The sequence below is a fragment of the Ursus maritimus genome, unplaced genomic scaffold (assembly GCF_017311325.1).
Source record: "Ursus maritimus isolate PB19 unplaced genomic scaffold, ASM1731132v1 scaffold_20, whole genome shotgun sequence".
In the NCBI taxonomy this organism is placed as follows: Eukaryota; Metazoa; Chordata; class Mammalia; order Carnivora; family Ursidae; genus Ursus; species Ursus maritimus.
The window spans coordinates 21,690,269-21,711,123 of NW_024424453.1; the positions used below are offsets into that span (position 1 = coordinate 21,690,269).

At 36.2% G+C, this 20,855-nt stretch overlaps 1 protein-coding gene across 2 annotated transcripts in view; it reads right to left on the reverse strand.

The window, feature by feature from the left end:
• Window positions 1–20,855, reverse strand: part of RASA2 (RAS p21 protein activator 2) — a 117,388-nt gene that overhangs the window by 78,020 nt on the left and 18,513 nt on the right. For both annotated transcript variants that reach the window (XM_040636735.1, XM_040636734.1), the window contains exons 2-4: window positions 15,157–15,274; window positions 9,486–9,589; window positions 728–822 (exon numbers count right to left, since the gene is read on the reverse strand). In XM_040636735.1, coding sequence (XP_040492669.1) covers window positions 728–822; window positions 9,486–9,589; window positions 15,157–15,274 — 317 coding nt within the window. The remainder of the gene's footprint in view (window positions 1–727; window positions 823–9,485; window positions 9,590–15,156; window positions 15,275–20,855) is intronic.

Here is a 20,855-nt window from a genome sequence, read left to right on the forward strand (position 1 = left end):
CATATTTTATAAATAAACAGAGTTATAAAAAAAGGATTCCCTTTAGATAGAAATAACAATTTCTAAGAGCAACTCAGACTTTTCAAAAACAAAGAGAAAGTTAAGCTACTTGGCTAAACATACATCTTTACTCACATATTGATCTGTAAGACCCCTTATTTTGGCAAGAGGAAACAAGAGCTTTAAAAGAGTTATGATACCCTTTCAAATAAAAAGAAATGTGAACAACAGGAAGGGTGGGTGTGGGAATGAAAGGCTCTGCAAGGTGGGCTCAGGCATGGTTTGAATGAATAACATTTTCCCAAGACTAGTTTATTAAGAGAGTAAACAGAGCATCCTGGTCAGAAGAGATGAAATCACAGACTTCTAGGATTCTCCTCAAAGTCAGAATTAATAAAACATACCTTTTCTCTTAAAAAATTTTCCCCATCTTAAAAAAAAATTAATTATTTGCCGCCGTGATGCCAACAAAAGAACTAAAGCAGTAAATATCCCCCTAATATAACCTCCCCAAACTCAGACACACACCCCAGCACGCATTATTCTTGAAATCATGTGGCAAGGCATTTCTTTCCACCCACATATTAACTAAAGGGCTATAATATTTGGTCCCAGAATTTAAAGTAATGTATGATAAGCGCTGTCTATACAAACTAGTATAGTTTGTTTTCCACTTGCTTTCTGTACGCTGACAGTCTTTTACACCACCTAAAGCCTTAATATTTACCTGAACCTCCGAATTGGAATCGACAGGCTGTAGTGAAAACCAGGTTTCTTTGCCACTGTGGTTACACAAGTCTTCTTTTTTGATGGCTACTTTCCCTAAGAAATAAAACAATATAAGGGAAACATAGTTTGTATCATCATTAGCACTATAATGTGTAATACTTTACGGAAAATATTTTAAAATAATTTGTTCCTATTGATACTAAAAAATCAATTTTTATAAAGTATTTTTCTTTTTTTTTTCTCATTAAACTTTTGTTTTAATGGGTCTCAAAATTCTGAGACAAATTTTTGGTCAAGGTGTTTTCTATATTCTAAAGAAGAAAAAGTGCCTCATTTCCCCCTGCCCCTTGGCAGACCATTTTCTGCGTCATTTTGAATTAGGGGATTAGACAAAAACTCAGTTGTATTTACATGCAACTGCATTTTTTAGTACTTACTCAGATTCACGTTTTTACCCAGAGTACATTCCATGTAAAAAGCAATCAGTGATAGTGCAAACTAATCTTCCCAGTCAGTTAACACTATGAATAAACCATATGTTCTATCTAGGCAGACATCTCTTCATTTAATAAGAGTTCGTAAGTTCCAGTTAAAAGAAAAACAGTTTCATACACATCACTAACAACAGTGAAAACTGACTTGAAAATTATGGGAGATTAAAAGAATAATTTTAAAATCTGCTTTTATCGAAACATTATAAATACCACTTATGCTGCTTCAATGCATACACACACACACACACACACATCAGGGTAGTTCCCTAAAGAGTTTCTACCTCTCAGAGAAAGATACAGTACAATGAACAAAGTTGTATGAGAGGAAGAAACAAAACATGTTCTTATTATAATGAAGTATTTGCCATGTTGGTACAAAGCATTTCCTTCCTCAATTCAAGTTTTAAGAAGCAGACACAGTTTTGCATATGACCGACAATTTATTCCAAGACTACACAAAGGCTTCAACAAAGTTACATATTAATGTCAAAGTTTGCTTTATCAAATAAGAATTTTTACTTGAAGTGCCCTAATTATACTTCATGCCCTTTCTCTTCTGATCTATCTTGGTCTTTTAGTTCCACATTTGAAAACTTTTAGGAAACAGTGAAAAATTTTCTGTGAAGATATACCAATTTTTTGTGTATCAAGTGGAAAGGAAAGACAGGACAAGAAAACAAACCCAGAAAAACCTTTAAAATTTTATTTGGAATTACATAGTGGTGACAGTTGCACAAATCTGTGAATATATACAATGTGTGTACTGTATTGTTAAAACAGTGAGTTTTACAGTATATGGATTATTCCTCAATAAAAAACTATTGTTAAAAAAATTTAACCATACTGAAATTTTGATAAGCTTATCTTCCTTTTCATGACCTAGAACTCAAACTACAAATGTTATCTATATATGTATATTTCAAGGAAAATATTAAGGCAACTGTATTAATATACAACCCAAAAGAGAAATACTGAAAATTCATCAGCTATAGCCAGTAACACATAAAGCTTAAAACATGTAAAATTTTAAAATTAATAAACTGGCCCTCACAATAAGCACAAATCCTTTCAACTTTCTTAAAAATATACTGGATGAAATCTAATGTAAAGGCCAAAATCTTCTTGTGGAATATATGGAATTTATAATTCATTCAAATTTTGTTAAGAAATGGTACCAGGAAAATAATATATTTCAGCATTTGGTTAAATTTAAGGTACAAAATGATGGGAAAAAAGAAATTCTTCCAGTACCAAATATATAGACAAAAAGCCAAGTACAGGATTTAGGTATTAACTGTAACACCCAAATATTCTTTATATTGTTGAAGTAGTTTAGGTTAAGAGTCAAATCATACAAATTTCTTGATATGTTTTACCTGTAGATTTTATCAAATCCCTGGCAAATCAATACAATACCAGGAATGGCTTAGGATACAGAATTATGACAAAGTATTAAATACTGCATGTCACAAAGGATCGTGATTATCGTAATTCTTTCAAGTGGTTCCATTTACCATTGATTCCACTCCAGATATAAACATTAAGGCAATGTATAACAGTTTGCACACATGTACATACAGAAATAGATCTATATATCCTATAGCTAAAGTTCTTACATTTCAAAAACAACTCATTTCCCCCTTAAAGAATCTTGGTATCTACACATGGTTTGTGTTTTCTCCCCAGAAAAATGCACAGATACTATCTGGCATATAATTTTAAAAGAGTTTACTCACCATCCAGAAACTCACTGGTAGATTCCTGGTTAAGACGCCTATTCTACAATTCCCAGGCTTTTTAGATTTATACATAATTCATGAATATGTATGCAAATATACGTGTGTGTATATATGTTGATACTTACAAGTATCACAAAGCAAGCCCCCAACTTAAAAATAGGGTTTTTAAAAAAGTTTATTTGGAAGTTTTCTGGATTGATTCATTTACTCATTCAACAAATAGTCACAATGGCACTGTGCTTTAAATGTTGATGTGATTTCCAGGCTCCCCTAACCAAACTACATTTCACCAGTAATACTTCTAAAAACTAGAGTAGGAATCTACCTATTCCATTTGTGACCCACAACTCAGATCACTGGATATATATCTTCTCTGTCATAGGTGCCTTTCCCAAAAGAGAACCCTCTCTTAGTTCATAGGTACAAATTCCCAGAAGCCAAGTAACTTCTTCCTATTTCATATCTCATGCATCCATCGTACTCACTATCATGAAAGAGTTGAATGGTTCTTGTCTTCTCAGAGGGAAACCCTTCTCTGATTAGCTACATAAATTCTGTGCCTCTAATGGTCCCAAATATTGTCTTAGTTTAGTTTACTATGTTGAACAGTTAACTCATTACTTTAGTGGCCATGAAATCAACCTCCTCAAAAAAACCAAAAAACTCCCAAAACAACAGCAACAAAACCTCCCAAGAACAAACTACCCAACAATTTAAAGGTACTATTTCATTTCCCCACTGTCCTGACAAACTCACAGACAGAGCTTAGACCAAACATACATACATACACGTACACACACCAGATGCTGTATTAGTTCCTTAAAATAAGACAAGGAGAGGAACCACCATAAGAAATGAAGGAACTGTGGGCACAGAAACCATTTCTGTCGGTCTGTAAGTAAAAAAAAAAGTATTCTCAGCTTTCCAGCACCACTTCAAAGCAGCATTTTCTTGCCATCTGGAAAAACTGTGTTATATTTGGGCCCTGTTTTTAGACACAATATATTCTTGGAAATTTCATCCTGATACAGATCACCAATTGGCAAATCTTGACAGTCCTATTCCTATGTGGATACTAGTAGAAATGGCTGAAAGAGAAGATAAAAGCAGTGACAACTGTGACTGCCTATACAGGATGAAAAAGGACCAGAAGACTGAACAAATTCTGTTAACAACAGCAGTTCAGTCAACAACAAAACTCTGAGCCTTAGTACATAGAGTTTAGGTAGATACCTTTTGTTCTCTGTGGTAGCAGTCCAGTATATCAATGGTCTCCAATAAATCATACTTCCTTGGTCTATGCTATTGTGTGGTCCCCTCTACCACAGACTCTGGGTTTGACCATGAGTCACTTGCTTTTGCCAAATGGAACATCAGCAAATGTGATGCAAGTAGAATTTTAATAAAACCTGTGCAGTAGGGCTTAGCCACTTAAAACCCCAATACCATGTGGAAAGGAAGACCCAGATAAGAGCCAGCACCAGCCATCAGAGGAATGAAGCCATTCAATCCAGTCAATCTCCCAGATAACTACACATCAGTGACTCCAGGTGAGACCAGCAGAACCACCACGCAGCTGAGCTCAGCCCAAACTGACAACCCTCAGGATCATGGCCAAATATATGGTTGATGTATTAAGCCACCGAGTACTGGAATGGTTTGTTAAGTAGCAATAGGTAACTGATAAGACCCTACGCAAACGGATATGGAAGTGTAGTCTTAGGCAACTGTTAAACAGTAGGTTTGACTTCAGAGCTAAATGTCAGCAGAAATTACAAATCGAAGAGTTGGGAAAGACCTTAGCAATCTTAAACCCAGCCTTATTTTATAGATAAACCAGGTCTAAGAAGGTAAAGTGATGTGTTTAAGGTCACACAGCTGGTAAATGACAGAGTCATGAATGGAATTCAGGTCTCTAATATCCCAGTGAAATTCTCTTATACTTTATGAACCGAGGGAAAAGAAAAAAAGTAGCCAAAGTCTACTAAGATAACCACAGTTTAGTTGTTTGAGAGAGCATGTCTCTCTCAAACTAAAAAAACTAGAAAATACCATAAGAAGATAAAATATATGTTTTAACTTTCATATGATGATTCTCACTGGAAATGGAAATACGTTTTCACATAAAGTTTTTCTCTTCTCTTGTTCTTTCCTTTTAGGAGAAGACACTATACTTTAGGACAATATATAGTAAAAGCCTTTTAAAACCTTAATTTTGCAACTTCTATCTTTTTATTGCATAGTTCCTAGGTCTCAAGTTTTTCACTGATCCATAATCGAGTTTTTGCACTAACTACCTAGCATATGAAGATGCCTAATACAAAATATTATGCCTCATACTGATAACAGTTATTACTTCTAGGAAGGGGAGGGAGTCAGTAGTCAAAATTAATTAGGATTATCTGTAATACTGCAATTTAAACTTTTCTTATGAAAAGAAAAAAAAATCATATATTACTTATATAATTAAAAATAAAAAACAAGCTCTTAAAACTATATTTGACCAGTACACTTTCTCAGAGCTTCATAAGTTTGAAAGATTGTTCTCTCAACTCTAGTTCAAATTTCATTTCCAGAAAATGCTATGGCACTGTTTTATCTACAACTTGGCAACTAAGAGTTACAAAATAATTGCCTGAACCTGATTTTCGATAGCTCAAATTTTTTTAAAAAAGCAACAACCCAACTCTATGAGTTAATGACAAAAAATGTTTACAAAAACAAAAATTCATAAATGAAAACCATCTTCAACTTTAAATTAAAGGGTATATACAAATTGAGTTTGAGTTTCCTATGTGTAAAAGGAAAAAAAAAAACTGCTACTAAATGTAGAAATTTTCTCTTAATAAAAATAAACTTGTTTGCAAACAAAAGTTTTTCACACCAAATTATGGTTTTCTGATACCACTCCACAAAAACCTGATTTTTACTTAGGGGCCCCTGGGTGGCTGTCAGTTAAGCATCTGCCTTCAGCTCAAGTCAGCAGAGAATCTGCTTCTCCCTCTGCCTCTGCCCCCCCCCCACAAACCTCCCTGCTTGTGCTCTCTCTCTCAAAAAAATAAATACAATCTTAAAAAAAAAAAAGAATTGAGTCTTAAAATTTTTCTGCTTAAAGTACAACCGACTTATACTTTAAAAACAAAAAGAAAAGCATAGGGGAACTTTTGGAAATCATAACAGTAAACCTCAATGGAAGGCCTTTTCAACAAACACTGTATGATGATTATAACAATATGTGTAAACAATGAAAATACAAAACATTTTCTTAAGAAGACATGATAATCAGAAAGACACACTCTCAAGGGTCGCTCATAATCACCAAGAGCTTTTATCCAATCCTTATCCTGCTCTACCTCGCTCTAGTTGTTGACATTAAAAGATCTCCTGGCCTTCTGAGATATGAATCTCTCCTCTCTTCCTACCTTCCTGATAAAACTTTATCAATCTTCACTGAAGCCTCATTTTCCTGGCATTTTCCTTATCTGCTCCCAGGGCAATTTCATTCATTCCAGCAGAGGCTTCAAGTACCACTTAATGCTAATGACTCTCAAATTCACCTCTCTGGCTCTTCTCTCTAAGCCTCAGATCTGTATTTCCGAAAGTCAACCAACATACCCACTAAGATGTTCCCCAGGTAATACAAGTTTAACTTGTTTGAAATCAAAGTCAACCTCTCCTCTTCCCATCCCCCACTCAAAACTTTTTGGTCCTGCTGTGTTCTTTATCTCAGTTAATGACAGCCATTGAAACAAGACTATTTTTAACTCTTTCCTTTCTCACACCCCTTTATCCACTTACAGTCCCTAAATCCTACCTGCAGCTCCTCCAGAGAAGTAGTTCCCTCATTTGCATTCCCGCTATTTCCCTTTGTAGCTCATTTGATAGTAGCCTCCCTGGCTCTAATCTCTCTAAACCATAGATTACATATGTAAAGTGTGTGTATATATACTTTAAAAGAATATATACAGTTATATGTAATTACGTATATATACATTTTACATATGTAATCTATAGACACTGAGTTTGGACTTTGGAAGTTACCACTGTATGCCATAGAAAGTTGTTAAACCACAAAAGTATTCATGTATATATAGTTACATATAATTTTTAAAAGGTTTCTCATTCTTAAAAGGCTCAGCTCTACTGTCTTAGGATAAAGTCCAAAATCCATAGCACAGCCTTTAGGGTCCATCACAAATTGGCCCCAATTTATTATTCCCTGCTTCGCTCTACCACCCTCTTCCTAAGTAATTTATATATTCCAGCAGATACACCACAAATATGATTTATTTTTTCTCCTCTAATTCTGCTAATCCCTATTACCTGGAAATTTCTTCCTTTTGCTAAGTAGTCTGTTAATCCTCCATCAAACAAGATTACCTGTTCTCTGTGCTCCCAAGTACTCTGTTCAGACCTCTAGCACAGATCCAATTGTAACAAATTAGAATTAGAGTATAAGTGTGCCTTTTTGATAGCCTGGGAATAACATGAGTCTTATTCATCTTAGTATTCCCGTCCTTTATATGCCACACAGAAGTGTTTGTAAATGGCTGTTTAATTCAATTGAGGATGGGGCCTCAGAGGTGATTCATAATTGAGGGTTTTCTAGAAAGAGAAGAGTCTGCATATAAATAAAGAAGTCAGAAGAAAGACAACCAGGAAAATACAAAGTCATTAAATTGTATTTTCCTTGGCTGTCAACAAGTTGAATAAGCAATCAAAAGAGTGAAGTATGACAGAGAGGCAGGCAAGGATTCAACACTGCCAAAAATGCCTTTTGTGACAAGGAAAAAATATTAATGTATACAGCTGACAAAAGTTAACACATTTAACATATAAGTATGCATAAGAATAACGAAATCCATCCAAATGAAAAACGGGTATAACAATGAAAAACTAGTTCACAGAAGAAAAATGTAAAAGAACAATAAACATATGAAAAATTCCTCAAATTCACTGATAATCAGAAAAATACAAGTTAAAAAAATATTATTTTTCACCTATCAGATTGGGAAACAATTTTTTCAATGCTAATATCCAAGAATAACCAGGGTATGGTGAAATGATTATGTTCATGCTATGCTTGGGGGAATTTAAATTAGTAAAGTATTTCTGGGGGCCAAGGCGAAAAATAGAGAAGAAATTTAAAAAATATTCATACCCTTTAACTCAGTATTTTCACTCCTAGAAATTTATTCTAAGAAAAAGAGACATGCAAAAGTGTATGCAAGAAGGATGTTCATAGCAACACCAAAAATCTGAAAACACAATTGTTCACCAACAAAGAAGTAGCTAAAATAATACATTTCTTTACAAAGGATATTATTTAGCAAATATTTTTGAAAAATACTTCATGACAGGGGAAAAGGATCATTAGATGAAAAAAGGGAAAAAACTGAATAGTGCAATGTAATAATACAAATGCATAGAATAAAGAATGGGAAGAAATACACAAATTATTAACTGTAGTTATTCCTGTGAGGTCATGACCAGTCAGTAAGAACGTAATAGTTTTATAAAAAAAATACATACTGTTTTTAAAGGTTATTTGATTTCCTCTAAAATGATTCTGACAAACTTCAAAAAAGGTTTGTCAGAAAAATGTAGAAACAAGATTACAAAGATTTAAAAAGAAAGCAGTAAGCAGAAGAAAGATACAAACCATTTGTTAAGGAGGTCAGGAGCAAAAGTGGAAACAAATTAGGTGGTAGTTAAGAGGACAAAGTCAAATAAAGCTTAATCATTTAAGCTGTGGAAGACCAGAGGATATTTCAAGTCAGAAAAGAGAGACAGATGATGAAATTCAAAAGTGAGATACTAAAAAGTGAGAGGATAATATATGTAAATTATAGACCTCTACCTGTTATTAAAATATAGACACTGGAGCAAAGACCATGAATGTGACACATATGTGTCCATTTAGCTTTGTTCTACTACATGCCCACAGATCACACCCCAGGTTTAGACAATTACTTAAGAAACAGAGTTAATGGTTACCAACACAGCCAGAGAGAAAAACACATGTCTAGATTAAAGCAAATTATTACTTCTATTAGAAAAATTTGAAAAACAAATGTTCTTTGGGGGATCAAATACTGTGATCTCTGTATAAAAACATTCTTTGAACCATTCAGCAAATACTTACCAAACATTTACTAAATGTAAGGCACTCTGTGAGTGATAATCTCTACCTTCATAAATATCATATTCAACTAGAGAGTCTAGATATTAAACAACAAACTGATTAACAAGTGTAATGAATACTATGGAAAATGCCCCATCAGGCACTTTGGAAACATATGACACCATGATTGGGGGGAGATCAGTCAAGACACTTCCAAAGTGTTAACAAAGCTGAGCATACAAATTAAAAATAAGATTCACAAATGAACTTGAAGACTAGAGAAAAGGATTAGAAATGTTGATCATGTATTATTCTGTTGTTTTCAAAACTTTATACTTAGTCAAAGAATGAATATAAACACCAATGCTGTGATTAAAGATAATTACGAATAGTACATACCTATACGAAGATCTCTTTGTAAAACATTCTTATCATAAACATAGAAAGACAAATACTGGAAAGTTCTTGGAATCTCAAAGTAAAATTCTTCACTGAAAAATGGGCTAGAGAGAAAAGAGGAAAGCTCATTAAATTTAAATCTGATTATCCTCATATAGTATTTTCAATAAAATAAATTACAGACTAAAACACCATAAGGAAAAGTTTCAAAAGCTCCAAAATCATTCTCCATGCTAAGTTTCAACTAAATCCTGTACAAACTAAGCTGAGCTCTGAGAGGACCTCAATTGCCAGGTTAAGATCTGAACAGCTTTTCAGGAGTCCTAAGGACAGAAGACCCAGTTATTGCCTGGGGTCATGCTCACCTAAAGTGGACACAAATGAGAGTTCAGGACAGTGTCATTCACATCATCATCATCATCTCAGAAATATGTACAGGTATATCAATCACAATAATACATAACACAAATGGGTAATGTTATGTAAAACATTATTTAAAAATATTTTTAAGAAATTAAAACAGGTTTTTTTTTTAGAACGGGTTTTTTTAAAAGACTAACTTTATTAAGGTATAAATTACATGTAATAAAATCTAATTTAAAGACTGGGGCACCTGGGTGGCTCAGTCAGTTGAGCATGTGACTCTTGGTTTTTGCTCAGGTCATGATTTCTGAGTCATGAGATCAGCTCTGCATCGGGCTCACGAGCTGGGTGTGGAACCTGCTCAAGATTCTCTCTCTCCCTCTCCCCCTTTGCCTCTCCCCTTGCTCGAGCATGCGTGTGCTCTCTCTCTAAAATAAATAAATCCTTAAAAAAATGAAGTACAGAGGTTAATGATTTGATAAATTTATAAACCTGTGTTGCTTCCATCCCAATCAAAATATAGTAACATTTCTATCTCCCCATAAAGTTCCCTTATACTCCTCTGTAGCTACCCCAACCATGCCTGCCACAGGCAACCAGCGATCTGATTTCTACTATATTGATCTGTCAAAGAATTTCACATAAATGGAATTAAGTAGTATGTACTCTTGTGCCTAGCTTCTTCACTCAGCTTAACAACTATGAGATTTTTCCATTTTGTTGTGTATATAAGTAGTTCATTTGTTTTAATTGCTGCATAATATTCCATTCATGAATATTCCACAATCTATTCTCCTAGTTGTCATGTGAGTTGTTTCCAGTTTGGGCTATGAAAAATAAAGCTGCTATAAACATTTTTTTACAAAGCTTTTTCTGGACATATGTTTTCAATTCTTTTGGATAGTTAACTAAAAGAGTAGAATTGCTAAGTTAAAAGATAGATGAATTTTTAATTTATAAGAAACTGTCAAACTGTTTTCCAACATTTGTGCACCAAACAAATGTGTACCATTTACACTTTTATCAGCAATGCAGGGGAGCTCCAGTTATTCCATATCATTGTCAACTTTTGCTACTGAAAGTCTTTAAAACTAGCTATTCTACTGAATGTGAAATGATAAATTTTTACACCTATGTAATCTCTACCCCAATCAAGATCCAGAACATTTCTCTCTCCCCAGACCGTTCCCTTGTGCAATCACCTTCTCCATATTGTCACAGGAACCAGTGATCTGATTTCGATCATGATACATTATGTTCAAGAATCTTTAGTAACAGAAATGATTTTAAACTGCATTTCCTTGATGACTGATGAAGATGAATATTTTTTCATGTGCTTGCTGGCCATTTGTACATATATTCTTTTGGGAAATACCTGTTTGGTTTTTTTCAATTTTTTTAAATGGCCTATCTTTCTTTTTTTTAAAAAAAAAGATTTTATTTATTTATTTGACAGAGAAAGACAGCCAGCGAGAAAGGGAACACAAGCAGGGGGAGTGGGAGAGGAAGAAGCAGGCTCCCAGCGGAAGAGCCTGACGAGGGGCTCGATCCCAGAACGCTGGGATCCCGCCCTGAGCCAAAGGCAGACGCTTATCGACTGCGCCACCCAGGCGCCCCTGGGCTATCTTTCTTCTTATTGGTTTTGTTTTCGTTTTTAAATAAATTCTAGATGCAAGTCCTTTGTCAGAATATTTTCTCCCAGCTGTGGCTTGCCATTTCATTTTCTTGACAGTGTCTGCTGAAGAGTAAAAGGCTCTAATTTTGATGAAATCCAGTTTATCAATTTTCCTCTTTTATGACTAGTGATTTCTGCATCCTAAGTAAGAAATCTTTGCCTATCCCCAAGCTGCTAAGATTTTTTCCTATGAAACAACTCATTTTTAGATGTTTAAGAATGTTATTTTGATATTTAGATTCTATGAAGACAGGAATCTCTAAAATGCTAGTAAATATCTTTTGTCAAGAGCACCTCTTTCCTGAGAATGTTTAAAGAACTAAACGATACTTCGAAAATGTCACCAAAAAATGCAATCTCTTCAGGATGTCATGACTTAAAAAGAAGCTGAAATGCAAAGAAAAATACTCTTAGAAAACTTATTTCTAATCTTGTCCAGAAAACAGCTGACTCAGCTTTTTAGTTGTTTATAATGCCTGGTCAACTTTTGTCAATGTATTTTTTCTTCAAATGTAATCAAAATAAACTTTTAAAAGTTGGTCTATCAATGGGGCACCAGGGTGGCTCAGTGGGTTAAGCGTCCCACGACTCTTAGTTTTGGCTCAGGTTATGATCTAAGGTCAGGGGATGGAGCCTAGCATGGGGCTCCAGGCTCCACGATCAGCCCCTGCTCTTTCCCCACATGCACTCTCTCTAATAAATAAATAAATAAATAAATAAATAAATAAATAAATAAAATCTTAAAAAAAAAAGTTGGATCTATCAAAATAACTAGAATCCTCTAATTAATCTCAACATAAAAACTGACACAAAAACAACTATTAGGCAAAGACATGACATGTTTAAGTATTTCCTTCTTTGCATCATTTTATAAACAATTATAAAATGGAGAATTTCCTTTATGTATCACATGTACACAAATATTACCTGTATTTATTTATTTTTTTTAAGACTTATTTCTTTGAGGGTGAGGGAAGAGGGAGAGGGAGATATGGTCTTAAGCAGACTCCATGCTAAGCACAACACCAGCCACTGGGCTTGATGTCACAACCCTGAGACCACAACCTAAGCCAAAACCAAGAGCCTGACACCTAACCGACTGCAACTCAGGCGTCCCTCAAATATTATTTTTATTTATTTATTAAAACATTTTATTTATTTATTAAAGAGAGAGGAGAGAGCACACAAGCAGAGGGAGAGGGAGAAGCAGGCCTCCTACTGGTAAGGAGCCTGATGCGGGCTCGATCCCAGAACCTTGGGATCATGACGTCCTGGGATCATGACCTGAGCCAAAGGCAGACGCTTAACCAACTGAGTCACCCAGGCACCTCTCAAATATTATTTTTAAAACACATTCTAAAACCAACTAAGAACACCAGAGAATTATTCACTAAGTCATCTGTATCACTATATCACCACAATGTCAACAAACCTAATCCCCACATCTGGGCGCCCACATCTTTATTTAATTAATTAACTAACCAATCCATCTGAAGAAAACTTTTCAATAGGCTGGTAAGGAGCAATGACGAGACTTACATAATTTTAAAAACAACATTCTATTGCTATCGCTGATATATGATCATGCATATGACTCCTAAGGAAATTTCTGGCACGGGGAAGAAAAGCACTGGGCACAATCAGTATTGCTGTTTCTCAGTTTGTTTATATACCACTTGCTTTTTAAAAGGATCTGAGGTAAAAATTTAGGAGCTACAGATTCCATATGTTACTCTTCCTTACCCGTTACGAAAACTCTATATCCAAACTACCTATAAAAACTGTAATATCCAGAACCCATAAAGATCTAAATGGTATTTACTGATTCTTGACTTGATAGCTTATCACAATAAGGGAAGAAAACACTGACATGAAAGCAAGGTTAGCAAGGGTTTATATTACAGACTCTTTCACCTTATTCCGCAAGGAAAAGTGCTAGGGCGCGCCAAGAATCCAAGACCACCTAGTCTAACTGTTGAAATAACCTAAAGTAACCACTGCTAGTCTTAAAATATCTTCCAAGTTGCTATGTATCTAGAAAAATAATTTAAGATGGATAAAAATAATTGGTTTCATCATGTTTTCCCAACACAAGTCTAGAAAGGCAAGGGTTTAAAAAAGAAAAAGGAAGCTAATTTTAGTTACTAATTTACAAAGCTACACATTAGAAACTACCACAAGTATTCAATGTATGGACAATTACTAGCATTGTATATCACTGATTTTTGTGCAATATGGAATCAGTGTACATTAAGTAACAAATTGAGATTAAGACAGTTTCAGGTTCCAATCTCCGTTTTGCTCCTAACTTCCTATATTATATGCACAAATTATTCGCTCTTTTGGTGACTCAGTTTCACCATGTATAACATATAAATAAGAACAGAATTCTAAAAAACAGGGACACGTGATTTATGACTAAAGATGTGAAGTGTATTACTTCAAATTATGGGGGGCTACTAAAGTATTTTCAGCCTTATACAATGCCTTTCCTATGAAGAACACCACAGACATTCAAGATTACAAACACTGACAATAAAGACACAAAGGGAAAAGCTCCAGAGGCAAAAAAAAAAAAAAAAAAAAAAGGAGGGGGGAAGTGTAATGAAAAAAGATTATGAAAAAAAGAGCTTCGAAAAATAAATTCTCAAAATGCAATTTACAGGAGTCAAGACACTCAGTACTTCACCCACCATACGTTCATTCCAACAACTCCCTACACCCTTGTTTTGACTCTTATCTCTGACTAAGACCGCATCCTGCCAGCACAGCTCAGGGCCAGAATTATGTCCACAAACACTATTGCAGGGCAGAGGTGGCACACTCCAATGCTATGAATTACAATTTACTAGGATACTCTGAAAGTGTTATTACACTTTGAAAAGATGAGAAATTTACCCAAGAATTCATTCCCTTATAATGCCCTACTTAGTTCATTGACTTGTATAATTTTAAGAAGTAATTCATTCTCAAGAGAAATAAAACAATGACATACTCTGAGAAAAGTTCAAATGAATAGGCAAAATTTAGCCTAGAGAATAAACTGAGGTATAGGATAGTTGTTTTCAAAAACTTGAAAGATGTCATGTCAAATATGGATTGAGGTGTTCTCCAGAAATCCAAGGGATAGAATTAGCACAATTAAAAGGAAAATATATTTTGAGGCAATGAAAAGCCACATGAAAGCAAGCACTGCATCTATCTTGCTGTCGCGGATGAATGAATAAATAGCACCCGGCAAGCTCTTGGCATATAGTAGGTTCTCCTTTTGATAGACATCAATTGACTAAATGTAAGAACTTTCTAAGAGTCGAATAGTTCTAAGACCAAACAGGCTGCTTAGGGGCAATAAACTCTTTGGTCACTGGAATGAACATTATTAAGCAAATGTCAGATGACCATTGTCAACAATTGTCAGAAGGAACCAAGTGTAAGACAGGTGATTAGTCCAGCTCAGTGAACAGTAAGGATCCTTCAAACACTGAGATTCTGTAATTCTAAAAACAAATCCAGAATGTAAAAGAAAAGTTTCAGATAAAGAAAGTCTTTTTGATTATTACAGTCTGGAAAATGTATAAAATTTATCAATCAATACATATCATATGAAAGACAGTTTACCAATTTTTTACAAACCTTAAAGACTTTTCAACAACTTGGGTACGATAAACTTCTTCCTGGTCCAAATTTATGGTGCAGAAACAATCTCTCATTTTGTTGGGTCCAAGATATGGCAATAAATTTTTCGCTTCACCTGTTGGTACAAAAATTGAAATTGGTGTTAAATACCATCAGCTGCTTCATGCTAAACCTTATACAGGATGAATTCAATCCAAAAGAACATGCAAGATATAGCACACACACACACACACAAACCCAAAAAACAAAAAACCCTAGTGATTACAGAAAGAAGGTGATCAACTTGGTCCAGTGAGACTGAAGAGAAGAGCTGTGTGTAGAGGGGAGTGTGAGGTCATATTACATCAGTTTCCCTGCTTCTTTTTTTTTTTTTAATTCACTTTTTTTTAAAAGATTTTATTTATTTATTCGACAGAGATAGAGACAGCCAGCGAGAGAGGGAACACAAGCAGGGGGAGTGGGAGAGGAAGAAGCAGGCTCATAGCGGAGGAGCCTGATGTGGGGCTCGATCCCATAACGCCGGGATCACGCCCTGAGCCGAAGGCAGACGCTTAACCGCTGTGCCACCCAGGCGCCCCCAGTTTCCCTGCTTCTAGAAAGGGCAATCCCCCCACTTGTGCTCTCCAGCCCAATCACCAGCTACCTCAAGGACTTGACTCCACAATTAATCCCTTTCCTGCATCATCATTAACTTTCCTCACTAGTGGATCATTCCCATCAGCATATAAACAAGCTTTTAGTATTTCCCAATTTTATTTATTTCCCAAAAAACACAGAAAGAAAAAAACTCTCCCTTGACTCCACCTCCTCTATTGTGGTATCATTCCATTTCTAGACTCCCTTTCATAGCAAATCTTCTCACAAGCAATCATTTCTAGTCACATTGTCTCTAATTTCTCACCTTTCATCAGTTCTTCAACCCTTTCCCCAGTCAGCTTCTAACTATATGATGACAATGGCAACTGTTCTAGTGAGGGATGACAATGCTTTCCATACTGCCAAATCCAATAGCCATTTCTCTGTCCTCATCATACTTGATCTGGTGGCACTATTTAGTAGAAGTGAATACTAACATGCCTCCTTTAAAATGCCCTTTTCTTGGCTCCCACAATACACTATTTCTGGCTTTCCTCCTATATCCCTGGCCCTCTGCCTATTTCTTTCCCTCCTCACCTCTAAATGTTGCAATGCTTCAGGGCTCAGTTCTGGACCATCTTCTCTTCTTTCCCTGTGCAAACTCCTTCAGTATGGTGTTGATGCGTCTTAGGTCTGCATTTTCAGACCTGATTCTCCTCCTCAACGCTAGACGTGAATATCCAACTGCCTCCTTGGATATCCAGTAGGCATCTCAAATTTAACAAGTCCTAGACAAACCATCTGATTTCCTCCCCTAAAACATGCAGTCTACCACCATTTTCCTCTTTTTCTCATCCTCCCAAAACCTCCCCCACATCCAGTCCAGCACTAAATCCAACAAACCTCCAAAATATATCCCAAACCCAACTACTTCTTGCCCTCACTGGTATCCTCCTAAAACCCACTCTCCACCAAACAGTGTGATCATATTCTTCAGGGCAGTCACTCCCCTGCTCCAAAACCATTCCATTTCACTGAGAACACAATCCCATTTCTAAATTCCCATTTTCATGGTCTACATTGCCCCACTGTCCTCTCTTCTCTGGCCTCTTCCCACTCTTCTCAGTGTTCACCCTTTTTCCATTCATCAACTATGCCGAGTTCATTCAAGCTTAGGGCCTCTGCCTAGAATGCTCTAATCCTACAACTTCACACGGCTGGCTCTACTTATCATTCAGGTCTCAGCTTAAATGTCACTTCCTCAGAGAAAGCTTCTCTGACTATTCTGTCTGAAGTAGATAATCCTGCTACCATAGTCTATTTCTCTGTTTTCTTGAGAGCATTTATAACCATCTGAAACGAGTAATTTTTACATATTTATCTCCTGCATCTCTCATTCTTGAGGCCCGAGAACTGGTTAATCACCAAAACCTAAATCATGACTGTCATACAGTGGACACTTGAGAAATATTTCTTAAATGAATATTAAAGAAGCTAGTAAGTCTAGGGGCACCTGAGTGGCACAGCGTTTGAGCGTCTGCCTTCGGCTCAGGGCGTGATCCCGGCAATCCGGGCTCCTCCGCTATGAGCCTGCTTCTTCCTCTCCCACTCCCCCTGCTTGTGTTCCCTCTCTCGCTGGCTGTCTCTATCTCTGTCGAATAAATAAATAAAATCTTTAAAAAAAAAAAAAAGAAGCTAGTAAGTCTAGTTTTGAAGTTCCTGTGAGATGCCCATGGGCCAAAAGCACACAGAAATGTGTATTCAATTAGGAAAGGAAGGCAGTTGGCATAAGGGAAATAGCACTGCCCTAAGAATCATGAAACTAACATTCCTGTTTTACCAATAGTACTAAATGGCTAAATGGCTTCAGAGAAATTACCAAAACATAGCTTTCCTGAGGACAATTTGGGCTAGATAAAGTCGAGTCTCTGTCGGCTTATCAACTTTAAAACTAAAGGCCAATTAAACCAATGTATTTTAACAAAGCCTATCAGAAACTTAAGCAGCACCTATGAAAAACTCAATAAACCATTTTTTTATTTCAATGAGAAAGTCAGTGGTAGAGCATGAGACTCATTAAGTTTGCCATTGAGAGATTTAAAAAAATCAAGTTATCACTTAAACAGAATAAACATACTATGTTCAACTCAAGTCAGAATCAGGAATCTTTCAAATGATTCAAAAATTGACTAATATGGGTTGGCTGTTACAAATAAACCAGTTTCCAAACAGGAAAAACTAATATATATTTGAATTTGTGTCCCTCCATTTTCCTCTTCCTAAAGACTAGATGTCCTTCTCTTATTCAAATCTCATCCATCTTCTGAGCTCTCCCTACCCAATTCCCTCACTCTCATTCCACAACACTGTCTACCAATTCTGTTTTCATTACTCTCAACCTTCTTCTCCTTTACGTCTTTTCTTCTTCTTTGATGTTTCCTCTCTTTATATAATCCACAGTGTTTTGTTTTGTTTTTTTAACCCCAAATCCAACTAGGTCACCATAAAGGGCCTAGAATGTAAACAAATTAGGAATTAAATCATAATAAACATGCTCTATGTCTAATGAGGGAATCTGGGACACTAAATCACTGCCCTTGAACAGGTTCCCATTTCCATCACATAAGTGCAATGTAAGAAAACCACATTGTATAAATGTATACCTATTCTACCACCCACCATTTTGTGGGGGGAGTAACAGGGATTATTTTGTGTGCAGAATCCAATGAACTTGCCGTTATCATATATTTACTTAGAGTAAATAAAAATGTTAAGATCTATGTAATATACGTAGCACACTCAACATTATTTCCTATAAAAGCAGTTACCATAATCTGTACTCACTGAATATCTGTCACTAAAGCTATGTTTAAATAAACTACACTGAAGGTGAATTCATCCAATCAATGTCCAGTTCACTAATCATACAAATATGCTGATTAAGTCAGCTACCAACACGTTAAACTACAGTAATTAACTGGCACTTTATAAAAAAACATACATCAAAATAATTAACTGCCATTCTATACAAAAATAATTGAAAGTGAAATAATGAATGGTTAGAGAACTAATAAAAAATGTTGCACCCATTATATCTCTAAGCAGAAAGAGATTATCTTAATAGTACACACTTCACATCAAGCTACACAGACAAAAGTGAGGAACTTTGAAAGGCTGTACTTGTCTCCTGTGTGGTATTTGCATAGGGGCCTCACCTATGTTCTAATTATAGGAAGGAAGGAAGGAAGGAAGGAAGGAAGGAAGGAAGGAAGGAAGGAAGGAAGGAAGGAAGGGAGGAAGGAAAGAAGGAAGGAAAGAAATATAACTACTGCTCCTTGACAACTTATTCTATAACCTCTGCTCCAATCCTTTCAAAACTTCCTACTCACAGCCTGAAACTGCAATTTGGCCTCTGATTCTATTTCTTTACTAGAACCTTCAAGAACACTAGTAATACCTTTTTTTAGTATTTTATTTATTTGGAAGAGAGAGCACATGCACATGCAAGCAGGGGGAGGGGCAAAGGGAGAGAGAATCTCAAGCAGACTCTTCGCTGAGCACGGAGCCTGAGGTGGGGCTGGATCCTACCACCCCAAGGTCATGACCTGAGCCAAAACCAAGAGTTGGAGGCTTAACTGAGCCACCCAGGCATCCCTAGAACGCTAACAACATTAAGTACCACCAAATCAAATGACTGCTGTCAGATCCCACCGTATTCGATCACGCTTCAGTATTTGATAACACCAAACCTTCCTCAGATAGATAACCCATTTCTTTTTAACCCATTTCCGTTAGATAACCCATTCTGACGGTTTTGTTATTCCCTCGTTCAGACTTTTCATCTACCTATTAACACTTAAAGAAACTTTTGGCATCCAGAGACCACTATATTTATCATATAGGTGGAGCACAAATTTTAGATATTTTTTAACATCATTATAAATAATAAAAATATACTGAAAAACAAATACTTAAAAGTTTCTCAACATTATTTGATAGCATTATTTGTAATCTTTCTCAATTTATCTATATGGACCGTTTGGTAATGGCTAGCCTTAAGGAGAATCAGGATCTATATCTGTGGTAGATATGGTAGATCAGTGGTCATCATCCATTTCAACATCCTTTGGTATATGACTTTCTGTACTGCAGAGACTAGAAAGCTAAAAACTACATTCCCCAGTCTTTCTTGTTAGGGTTGTGGATATGATTTAAATTCCACCAATCAGATGCATTCACTAGAAATGTGGAAAGAAGAGAAGGGAGGCTGTATTGAGGCTGCTGCTACTATTAAGCACTGTCACAGAGATATACAAGTTTTGTGCAGCAGTGTTTTCTGAAGTCCTTCTATCCAGTCACAGATTTTTTTTTTTAAAGATTTTATTTATTTATTTAACAGAGATAGAGACAGCCAGCGAGAGAGGGAACACAAGCAGGGGGAGTGGGAGAGGAAGAAGCAGGCTCCCAGTGGAGGAGCCTGATGTGGGGCTCGATCCTGCAACGCCGGGATCACGCCCTGAGCCGAAGGCAGACGCTTAACTGCTGTGCCACCCAGGCGCCCCTTGTCACAGATTTCATGGATGTCAAGAAGGGCACAAGGCACCCATTCTATCATACAGGTTATAACAGGTGTGGCCTGGCTCTAGAGCCAGGAGTGGCGACAACAGCTTACTGATGAAGATGGCTGCTTGCTAATAGTGGCAGGTTCCTGATCACAGCAGAGGTGGCAAGGTTCTCAAACAGTTAAAAGTAAGTTACAGCTTCCCAATTCTGCAGGTACCTTTCTGATTCTAAAAGAGGTAGTAACTCCCTTGGTAGCTCAGCTGCAATGTGGCATTAGAATTTCATCCATGAGAGTTCAAACTATATTTCTTCAGTCAGAATTTCTAACAATTTTATAAACCACTTAAAAAAAATTTTTTTTAAAGATTTTTATTTTTATTTTTTTGAAGAGATAGAGACAGCCAGCGAGAGAGGGAACACAAGCAGGGGGAGTGGGAGAGGAAGAAGCAGGCTCCTAGCGGAGGAGCCTGACGTGGGGCTCGATCCCATAACGCCGGGATCACGCCCTGAGCCGAAGGCAGACGCTTAACGACTGCGCCACCCAGGCGCCGCCCCCC